General features: G+C 39.5%; 1 protein-coding gene across 1 annotated transcript; it reads left to right on the forward strand.

The window, feature by feature from the left end:
* Positions 1-3,152: 3,152 nt before the first annotated feature.
* Positions 3,153-10,220, forward strand: ido1 (indoleamine 2,3-dioxygenase 1). Its single transcript, XM_049578885.1, has 10 exons — positions 3,153-3,319; positions 4,013-4,108; positions 4,184-4,303; positions 4,422-4,540; positions 8,128-8,142; positions 8,251-8,350; positions 8,461-8,578; positions 9,113-9,164; positions 9,257-9,405; positions 9,494-10,220. The coding sequence occupies exons 1-10, from the start codon at positions 3,227-3,229 to the stop codon at positions 9,874-9,876; spliced, it is 1,245 nt and encodes a 414-aa protein (XP_049434842.1). The 5' UTR covers positions 3,153-3,226; the 3' UTR covers positions 9,877-10,220.
* Positions 10,221-11,132: the final 912 nt, after the last annotated feature.

Raw genomic sequence — 11,132 nt, forward strand, 5'->3', positions numbered from 1 at the left:
GATGATATCAACCACTTCATATTGTTAAATGCACTTTAGGTGTTGTTCTGTTGAGTGGTGTTATAATGATTCACTGCTCACTTTTATCCATATGTAAAGCATGTTTTACTGTAACTCCTGCAATGTTCAGTCTGCTCCACCAGGTGGGGCTGACAGTCTAAATTTCCTCCAATCCTCTCTTTAATACTGACACATACATGAGTGGATATAAAAGCAGAGCAAAGGGTGGATCAGTTTCTTCATAATAAGAAAAAATGGGAGCTAAATTAATGCACTGTACTATGACACATGTTACATAATGATATGTAGCATTTGTGTTGTAAGTGATGGTCTTCTAACCCAACCTTTTTCCTTAAGGGACCCCTTTTTCGAATATTGAGTAAACTGAGGATCCCTAAGTGACATATTTTATGGATATTTCATGTTATAGTCATTGCATAACAATAATAGTACAGAACAGCTGATAAACTGCACAATTAACTCAAACAGTGATCGCACTAACTGCAGGAAGATTGTGTAAAATGAGTGCTTTTTTCTGTGAATAACGTATCAGAGATGAGTTTCCTGATATTTTAAAAACTTCCTATACAATTCAATATCTGCACGATGTATTTTTACATATTTAACAATCATACATACTCAATAGGTTTCAGTTTTGGACAAATTCAGCCTATTCTTCTCCCTGATGTTTGGTCATTGTTCTGTCAGGTCCTTGGTTGTTCTAACCACATACTTTTCTAACGCAGGACGAGACTGTTTAGCAGTGAATGAAGGCTCTGTGAATAGCTTGTGTTAGGTCTCCTCTGTGCTGTTATCTTGTGAGATTTTTAAAGTTTATAACTTTGATGATGATCTAAACTTTAAAAATAACAATATCATTCAGTCTTCTTTACAGACATGAATGATATATTGCGATACAGGCTTATTGTACATCTTTTTAAAAAGTTTTCTTACACCCCTTATAATCAAGAAGGCCTTGCAACCTCCCCATAAAGCTTTGGCAGCCATTTCCTGGGGTCAGGAACCCCAGGTTGTGAACCAGTGTTCTAGGCTACTGACTTTAAAGCAATCAGTCCATAAGACAAAACAAAGAGCTATGATATGAGGAGGCTATGTAACTGTAAGATGCTTGCATGAGCAGAATCTGAATCAACATATGAAACACACGTACTCAAAAATAAAATTAAATATAATTATAAATACATAATAAGAATAAATAAGGATGAGACATGAATAAGACCCTGAATTTGGTGTGAGCATGTGGACAGAGTGGAGGACATAGGTCTGGATGTGGAGGTCAAGATAACGTTTTGTAGTTTTTGATTACACTTTGCAATAAAATACACAAAGAACAATAGCCCAGGCTAATAAAGAACAAATGAGTAACTAATTCTTAAGTTAATGGTCAGTTCTTGAGTAATTCCCAATCAAACATCATACACTAGCTAATAATTAGTTTATAATTATCAATGGGGAAAACAAGAAGGTTCCTTTTTTATTTTTATACGGTTATACTGAATTTAACTTAAACATGTGCTCAGATGTGTTGGTAAGGTAATAATGAGGTAATGATGAATTACCAGTGATAACATAATGTTGGTGTAACCCAGGTTAAAAAGCCAACAACCACTTTGCCAATCACAGACCAGTCCCAAACTATAAGTATCCAGGTGAGTTGAGGTCATTTCCTGTTCTCGTCACTTTAATCCTGCTGGTAGGGGAGTTAAACTGATCTGAACACACAGTGTTTGACAACACACGATGCATGCAGTCCTCTGCATTCGGGGTCATCCCTATGTTCCCAGGGTTCTATGTTTCCCAGGTTCTATGTTCCCCACTTAACCCTGCAAAAAGCTTCTATGTTCCCCGCTTACACAAAAAGGGTTCTATGTTGCCCACTTGGTTGAGTGGGCAACATAGAACCCAGGAAACATAGAACTTTTTTTGTGTAAGCGGGGAACATAGAAACTTTTTGCAGGGTTAAGTGGGGAACATAGAACCCTGGGAACATAGATACGCTCCCGGGACAGGCCTTTAACTTTCACACAAAACTGTTGCTCAGCGAACATGAGAAAATACAATCAGATTGTTTATATAACCAGTATGAATATTGCTCGTACAACAATGATGCTTCAGTTAACATATCAGTAATGAATCATTCATTTTATCCAGATCAGACAGACTGTGCTTTGGAGAGAGACAGAGACTTCTGACACTTGTTTTACAGCACCCTAGGATTACTGCTACTGGCATGCTGACAAAACACCACCTTTATCCTGTTAAAACAATTCGAATTCATTTCTATAAGAATGGTAGGATGAGCTGAACTTCGGATAAACATAATGAACCAAACTCTGAAGCACCCAACCAAACCTGAACTTTTGAGCAGAAGCAAAATCATCAAACTCTGGAAACACAATAATCTGAAAGGCCTGCTTTTGTGTTTTGTATTTGTTTGATTCATTTTTTAAGAAAATTTACTACAATATAAAACCTACCATTGTCTCCACTCTGTTGTGTTCACACATTGGACTCCTAGCTAAATATACTCTCTTCTGTGCCTCTTAGTAAATCCCATTTGCTACACTGACACTGTAATTACTGGAAGGATCCATCATGAGGTAAGAAAGAAGGATATTAGTTGTTTGTCAATAAGGTTGTATCACCTCTCAAGACAGACAAAGAAGACAATGAAGGTAATAATTAACTAATGATTCAGCACGCATTAACTAATCAGTGTGATGCTGCATTTCACTTTAGGGGACACAAAAAGCATAACTAATGGTCACTAATTATAATTAATGCTGTCTTCACAGCAACAGATCTAAAGGAAATAAAGAAGTTTGTCTTCACATATTTAAAGTAATGTTGCAGTACTCAGTAACCACTTTGATGTGGAACAAAAAGGATGATGTTTAAGTAATAAGTAATGATAGTTCAAATACAGGCATGATGTGATATAATGTGCAACAAATTCCTCTTTTTATTATGAATACTTCTACTTCTTCTATTTACTGTTTCACAAAGTGAAGCATAGGTACTGATTTACCACACGTGACTGTGTCGACATGTGCAATAGCAGAAATGGGGGATAGCTGTTGCATAACCATTATTGATAGCAGTTTAAAAGCAAACTCTGTGCCAGAGTCCAGACAGGTTAAGGTCTCTTGAGCCATTCAGATAGTCAGACGATCTGCGCTGTCAGTGGGTTTATGTTTCTTTCTCTATGGCTGCTGCTGAATCAGACTCTAAATGTCCTTTCTCTCTGGACTCCTACCATGTCTCCGAGGAGTTTGGCTTCATCCTCCCTGATCCTCTGGTAGGTGGAAAAGCCTGATGGATAAGTTTCCTTCTCTGTCTTTGTTTACAGTTTTTAATTTTAGCTTATACACAAGGGGGTCATCCCTATGTTTCCAGGGTTCTATGTTTCCCGGTGCTATGTTCCCCACTTAACCCTGCAAAAAGCTTCTATGTTCCCCGCTTACACAAAAAGGGTTCTATGTTTCCCGCTTACACAAAAAGGGTTCTATGTTTCCCGCTTGGTTGAGTGGGCAACATAGAACCCAGGAAACATAGAACCTTTTTTGTGTAAGCGAGGAACATAGAACCTTTTTTGCAGGCTTAAGTGGGGAACATAGAACCCTGGGAACATAGATACGCTCCCAAATAGAAATGATGCTCACAGTTTATCTGTCATAAAACTGTAAACTTAATCACAACTTGGCCAAGGGAATCTGACATTTGGCATTTGTCCTGCTTGCTTCATGTGATGAACTTTATTCCTAAGGCAGCATTTTGTTTCCAAAATCACACCCCAAGTGCAAGGTCACTGTGCATGTAGCAACATACAATAATGAAATGCAAATTCATGTAAGAGGCATTAAAATTAGACATAAAAATATCCTAGATTGTTCTGTCATTTGCACCTTCACATCTGTACACTCTTCTCTTTCATTTCCATTTGCCACGGTGATCCACATTTTCTTGTTATGCACCAACTTGACTTTCAAAGCAAGAGCTTCCACCTTACTACCAGCCATGGATGGATATTGCCCTGCGAGTCCCAGAGCTTGTGCACTCTCACGAGTTGCGCCTCTGTATTAACAAGGTAACAATAAACTGAGAGGGACAATTCACTATGTTTATGGGGCCATGGTTCAGTGATGATACCCCTACTGTTCAGATGCCGCTGCTGAGCAGCCAGTTTCTGCAAAACCACCGGGAGTTACGACTGGCCCACCTGGCCCTCAGTGTGATGACCATGGGCTACGTCTGGCAGGAGGGAGAGAACAACACAGTTGAGGTATATTTCAGTTTTTCTTTCAGTCATACTGACTTTATTTTCCCCATTTCCCTGCCTGCTATCAGTTGCTCTGCAGTTTATATGAATGACTTTCCATCTTCAATAATCTTCCCCTAAGATGCTTCCACATAACTTGGCGGTCCCATATTGGGAGGTTTCACAGCGCTTAGGACTTCCCCCAGTTCTCACCCATGCAGATGCAGTGCTGGCTAACTGGAAGAAGAGGGATCCAGAAGGGTAAGACCAGTTATGTACAGTACAGGCCAAAAGTTTGGACACACCTTCTCATTCAATGCATTTTCTTTATTTTCATGACTATTTACATTGTAGATTCTCACTGAAGGCATCAAAACTATGAATGAACACATGTGGAGTTATGTACTTAACAAAAAAAGGTGAAATAACTGAAAACATGTTTTATATTCTAGTTTCTTCAAAATAGCCACCCTTTGCTCTGATTACTGCTTTGCACACTCTTGGCATTCTCTCCATGAGCTTCAAGAGGTAGTCACCTGAAATGGTTTTCCAACAGTCTTGAAGGAGTTCCCAGAGGTGTTTAGCACTTGTTGGCCCCTTTGCCTTCACTCTGCAGTCCAGCGCACCCCAAACCATCTCGATTGGGTTCAGGTCCGGTGACTGTGGAGGCCAGGTCATCTGCCGCAGCACTCCATCACTCTCCTTCTTGGTCAAATAGCCCTTACACAGCCTGGAGGTGTGTTTGGGGTCATTGTCCTGTTGAAAAATAAATGATCGTCCAACTAAACGCAAAGCGGATGGGATGGCATGTCGCTGCAGGACGCTGTGGTAGCCATGCTGGTTCAGTGTGCCTTCAATTTTGAATAAATCCCCAACAGTGTCACCAGCAAAACACCCCCACACCATCACACCTCCTCCTCCATGCTTCACAGTGGGAACCAGGCATGTGGAATCCATCCGTTCACCTTTTCTGCGTCTCACAAAGACACGGCGGTTGGAACCAAAGATCTCAAATTTGGACTCATCAGACCAAAGCACAGATTTCCACTGGTCTAATGTCCATTCCTTGTGTTTCTTGGCCCAAACAAATCTCTTCTGCTTGTTGCCTCTCCTTAGCAGTGGTTTCCTAGCAGCTATTTATGGGGTGCCGTTTGTAAAGTGTCTCAAACTGAAAATAACATCAACATTTTGCCACATTTAGCTTCAAACAATGTTTAAAAAAGTATTGTGATTTTTTTAACGTCACCTTTTACCACATTTACAGCAATATTTGTTAACTTAGAAATATATTAAATAGTTAAATCTAAATATTAAATGTGGCACCTAAATGTTAAATGTTAAATCTAAATATTAAATCTAAATCTAAATGCTAAATCTAAATCTAAATGTTAAATCTAAATATTAAATCTAAATCTAAATGCTAAATCTAAATCTAAATCTAAATGTTAAATCTAAATGCTAAATATAAATATAAATATAAATGTTAAATCTAAATATTAAATCTAAATCTAAATGTTAAATCTAAATGTTTTGGGTGAAACTAAATATTTAGCTAATATGCAAATTCACACTGCCGGTCACCGGAAGTACCAAAATAAAAGCTCGAGATGGTCGGAGTGTTTATAGAATCAAATAACGAATTAAAACCAAATTATCGGGGGAAATGGACACTTGAACATACATTAGCGTGATAATAACTACCTAAAATAACAAGAAACGTGTTTGGAGAAATTTTATTTGATGTGTACTTTGAGTTGTTAGTGTCCCTTCAGAGGGAATCACCTTGTTGTTTACAAATACTTCCAGGTAGAAAACCAGCGGAGTTTGGCAACATATATATATGCACATCTCACGTTTTTCACGTCACTGTATCACCGTTTAGACTGATCTGGTGTTTGTAAAGCCTATAAACACTATGACTGAACAAACATTACTATCACGGTCTGAAATTAATAACATGGTTATCGTAGATTAGCGGGGCTAACTGTTAGCTGTTAGCGCCGTTAGCGGTGTCTGTAATGACTCATTAACTCTAAACGGTCCGTGAAGAAAATATTTTTTTCCAGCGGCTGTGTTAGTTTCAAGATGATTAAGCTAACTGAGTAGTTTAATGTCGATCCGACAATGGGAGACATTTAACAGATGACGCCCTGATAGCTTTGCTGCTGCTGCGCCACTGGTGCTTTCTAGACATCGTGATTTCAAAACTGAATAAATACCACACATCGCAACACAAAACTGCTTTGCTAGCTCAATCATGTTGTAACTAAGACATCCGCTGGAAAAAATATTTTTTCACGGACCGCTTAAGAGTTAATGAGTCATTACAGACACTGCAAACGGGCTAAGAACTGACGGTTGTTAGCTTAGCTTAGGTTGTTAATCCCTCCGAAGGGACACTAACAACTCAAAGTACACGTCAAATAAAATTTCTCCAAACACGTTTCTTGTTATTTTAGGTAGTTATTATCACGCTAATGTATGTTCAAGTGTCCATTTCCATAAGTTGGTTTTAATTCGTTATTTGATTCTATAAACAGTCTGACCATCTCGAGCTTTTATTTTGGTACTTCCGTGACCGCAGTGTGAATTTGCATATTAGCTAAATATTTAGTTTCACCCAAAACATTTAGATTTAACATTTAGATTTAGATTTAATATTTAGATTTAACATTTATATTTATATTTAGCATTTAGATTTAACATTTAGATTTAGATTTAGATTTAGCATTTAGATTTAGATTTAATATTTAGATTTAACATTTAGATTTAGATTTAGCATTTAGATTTAACATTTAACATTTAGGTGCCACATTTAATATTTAGATTTAACTATTTAATATATTTCTAATTTAACAAATATTGCTGTAAATGTGGTAAAAGGTGACGTTAAAAAAATCACAATACTTTTTTAAACATTGTTTGAAGCTAAATGTGGCAAAATGTTGATGTTATTTTCAGCGTGAGACACTTTACAAACGGCACCCCATAGCTATTTGACCATGAAGGCCTGATTCGCGCAGTCTCCTCTTAACAGTTGTTCTAGAGATGGGTCTGCTGCTAGAACTCTGTGTGGCATTCATCTGGTCTCTGATCTGAGCTGCTGTTAACTTGCGATTTCTGAGGCTGGTGACTCGGATGAACTTATCCTCAGAAGCAGAGGTGACTCTTGGTCTTCCTTTCCTGGGTCGGTCCTCATGTGTGCCAGTTTCGTTGTAGCGCTTGATGGTTTTTGCGACTCCACTTGGGGACACATTTAAAGTTTTTGCAATTTTCCGGACTGACTGACCTTCATTTCTTAAAGTTATGATGGCCACTCGTTTTTCTTTAGTTAGCTGATTGGTTCTTGCCATAATATGAATTTTAACAGTTGTCCAATAGGGCTGTCGGCTGTGTATTAACCTGACTTCTGCACAACACAACTGATGGTCCCAACCCCATTGATAAAGCAAGAAATTCCACTAATTAACCCTGATAAGGCACACCTGTGAAGTGGAAACCATTTCAGGTGACTACCTCTTGAAGCTCATGGAGAGAATGCCAAGAGTGTGCAAAGCAGTAATCAGAGCAAAGGGTGGCTATTTTGAAGAAACTAGAATATAAAACATGTTTTCAGTTATTTCACCTTTTTTTGTTAAGTACATAATTCCACATGTACTCCTTCATAGTTTTGATGCCTTCAGTGAGAATCTACAATGTAAATAGTCATGAAAATAAAGAAAACGCATTGAATGAGAAGGTGTGTCCAAACTTTTGGCCTGTACTGTATGTGGTTTGGTTGCCTCCTGAACAAGTGTCAGGTGTAAATCTGTTCCTCTTTTTTTCCATCTTTATGTCTCCTGTGCCAGGCCTTTCAACATGGAGTAAGTACATTACCACTTTACATCTGGTCCTCGTACCCAAATATTACCATGTTTGCATCAAATTATTGTTTTATGATCATAATCAGGAATTTTTATGATCATGATCAGGAACTTGGAGCTGCTGCTCAGCCTCCCAGGAGGAGACAGTGTGCGAGGTTTCTTTATGGTTACTCTGCTGGTGGAGCTGGCAGCAGTCCCTGCACTGAGGGTGAATATATATTCAAAATAAATCAGTTCATACAATATGCATCTCTATTAAAAACAGGGATTGATTATGTTGAGATAAAAACAAAACCACTGTAACTTGCTGTGTTGCAGAACATTCCCATTGTGATCAATGGTGTCAGGAGAGGAGACACTGAGGCTGTGGCCAGAGCCCTGGAAGACATCAGCCAGTCTATACTGGACATGATAGATGCACTTAAACTGATGCAAGGTAATCACTAGAATTGTACCAATACCAATACCAGTATTGGAAATGCCTCCGATACTGCCTGAAATGCGGTATCGGCGAGTACAGCCAATCCGATACCACGTAATGCCTCATGTCATTATGATACACACGCTACAGACAAACGGAATGGAAACGGAGTGGAGATTAAAAAGCATTCTACTGCAGCCTTTAAAATATCTTTTTTACCAAATTGTGTGGCTGCACTTTAACCTGTGTCTTGATCTGTGTCAACACTGGATAATAATAATGAAAAAAGATTTTTGGCATTCATTTCTTAATATTTTACATAAAGTTTTAGGAGTTGAGACATACAACAATTCACATCCCATCCATTTTTATTTTATGCACTGGTATCGGATCGGTACTCGTTACGGCAGATACCTAGGGTTCAGGGATCGGAATCGGTATCGGGAAGGAAAAAGTGGTATCGGTACACCTCTAGTAATCACCCTAACATTTAAAAGTAGTAGTATTTCCCTACTGACAAATATTTTGTTTGATGTGATTTTTCTGAAGTGTACGTGGAGCCTTCAGTCTTCTATGGCGTTATGAGGATCTACCTGTCTGGGTACAGAAATCTCTCCTTTTTATCTGGCTCAGTCATTGGTAAAGTGAAACATATTTTTTGAAATGTGTTTGTATTCACGTACACATGCTTAGGTGGAAAGACAACTCCTGCATGCCAAAGGGGCTGGTATACGAAGGGGTCCAGGCAGAGCCAATGGAGTACTCAGGTGGGAGTGCTGCTCAGAGCAGCCTGCTGCACTGCTTTGATGAACTTCTGGGAGTCAAACATGAAGCACAAAGTGGTAAGGTGGCTGTTTTTACTTTTACTGATTACAACAGTGTCAGAGAGATTTGAGAAGGACTCACTGTGATGATACTGCCCTTATGTAGGTGCCTTTCTAACCCGCATGAGGAACTACATGCCACCTGCCCACAAACAGCTAATCCGGGACATCTCTTTGCAACCCTCCCTGAAGAGTTTTGTCCTGCAGCAGGCCAGCGAGCAGTTAAACCAAGCCTATCAGCACTGTGTCACAAAACTGGTGGCTTTGCGCAACTACCACCTCAATGTTGTCAGCCGCTTCATCACTGTACCCGCTGCCCGTGCCCGTCAACTTCGAAACCAGAGCCAGGAGGTAGAGGGGGATATAATCAGCAGAGCACCCACAGCATTAGAGGAGAGGGGCACCGGTGGCTCTGGCATCATGACCTTCCTCAAGACTGTGAGGAACCAAACAAAAGACGCCTTGCTGCCTGAGACGAGCAAGAATTGAAAGCCACAGCTGATTGTGAGCTGTCATCGCTGAGGACACACAGCAGAGTGTCAACTGCATCGCATAATACAGGCTGTAAATCACCTTTGAATACTCAACACAATATTTTATATGTCATTAAAAAGGATGAATTGTGGCAGAACCAGAGTTGGAGGCCTCCATCACTTGTCTTACATGTAGCTTTGTTGTGTCTGTAAACAAACCTCAGCTTAATAGACATGAGTGATACCCATCATTCAGTCCAAACCATAATTCAAACCATTGCTATTACTTTCCATTGAATTCAACCACTAATTCCTTCTTTAATCCAAACTGGAAAGCAAAACAATGCATCTGCTCCAGACCCACGTATCTAGAAGACATTTGGACATTAGACGACTTACGTCATTGCTTAACTCCTTTGCTTTTTGGGAAAGTGACTGTGAGATTCATCTGAAATGCAGTTTAGAAATAAAGGAGGTTTGTCTTCTGAAAGTTGAAAATGTCATGTTATGTTTCTGTTTAATGACCCACAAAGGTTTACAATTTAAAAGTAATAATAATAATTGTGAGAAGCTGTCAAAAAATGATAATGAGAAAAAAATCAAATATTGCAATACCTTTTGAAACCATGGCAGGGCACTAAAGGGCAGCATTATAATTCACAGCTAATGAGGATTTCACAAGGTTTGCCTTTTAACAGCTAAAACAAGGGGGCGTACCTGTGTGCACCAAAGACATGCAGGCCTCTGGTTTAACCTTGTCACAAACAAAACTGATCTATTGAAGTAACGTATTCATCATTAATAACAGTCATTTGGAGAGGTGTGAAATCCACATCGGCCTGACACACTAAAGTATCGACAGGCTGGAACCTGACCTTTCCTTCTCAGAAAATACTCTACAGCACGTCCTCACAATGGGGTTGTCATGTTGAAGCACAATGCACAATGCAGCGCAGAGATGCATCACTTATCAGAGTGGTTACCTCAGCACTCCTCCAGCCCACATCCAGCCCTCACATGCCCCGCTATACTTCCTGGACTGAGAGTGTGGAAAACCCAGAGCAATGAAGGGATGGATTGTGCCATGAATGGCTCACGCTGTGTAATCTTCACCTTTCCTGGCTCGTCTCCACCGGTGTTTCATTACAATAACAGCCTCGCGAGATCAGATAAGGCAGACGATGTGGCAATTAGACATGACAATTCTCCCCAACCTGAGCGATCTACTTTATCTTGCCCTCTTTCTTTTCACATGCTGGGTAGCAGGGAAGA

The sequence above is a fragment of the Epinephelus fuscoguttatus genome, linkage group LG6 (genome assembly GCF_011397635.1).
Source record: "Epinephelus fuscoguttatus linkage group LG6, E.fuscoguttatus.final_Chr_v1".
NCBI lineage: Eukaryota > Metazoa > Chordata > Actinopteri > Perciformes > Serranidae > Epinephelus > Epinephelus fuscoguttatus.

Coding starts and splice junctions, on each gene's coding strand:
- ido1 (XM_049578885.1), top strand. CDS start 3,227: ATGGCTGCTGCTGAATCAGACTCTAAATGTCCTTTCTCTCTGGACTCC. Junction 4,109..4,183: donor TGCGCCTCTGTATTAACAAG/GTAACAATAAAC, acceptor CCTACTGTTCAG/ATGCCGCTGCTGAGCAGCCA. Junction 4,304..4,421: donor GAGAGAACAACACAGTTGAG/GTATATTTCAGT, acceptor TCTTCCCCTAAG/ATGCTTCCACATAACTTGGC.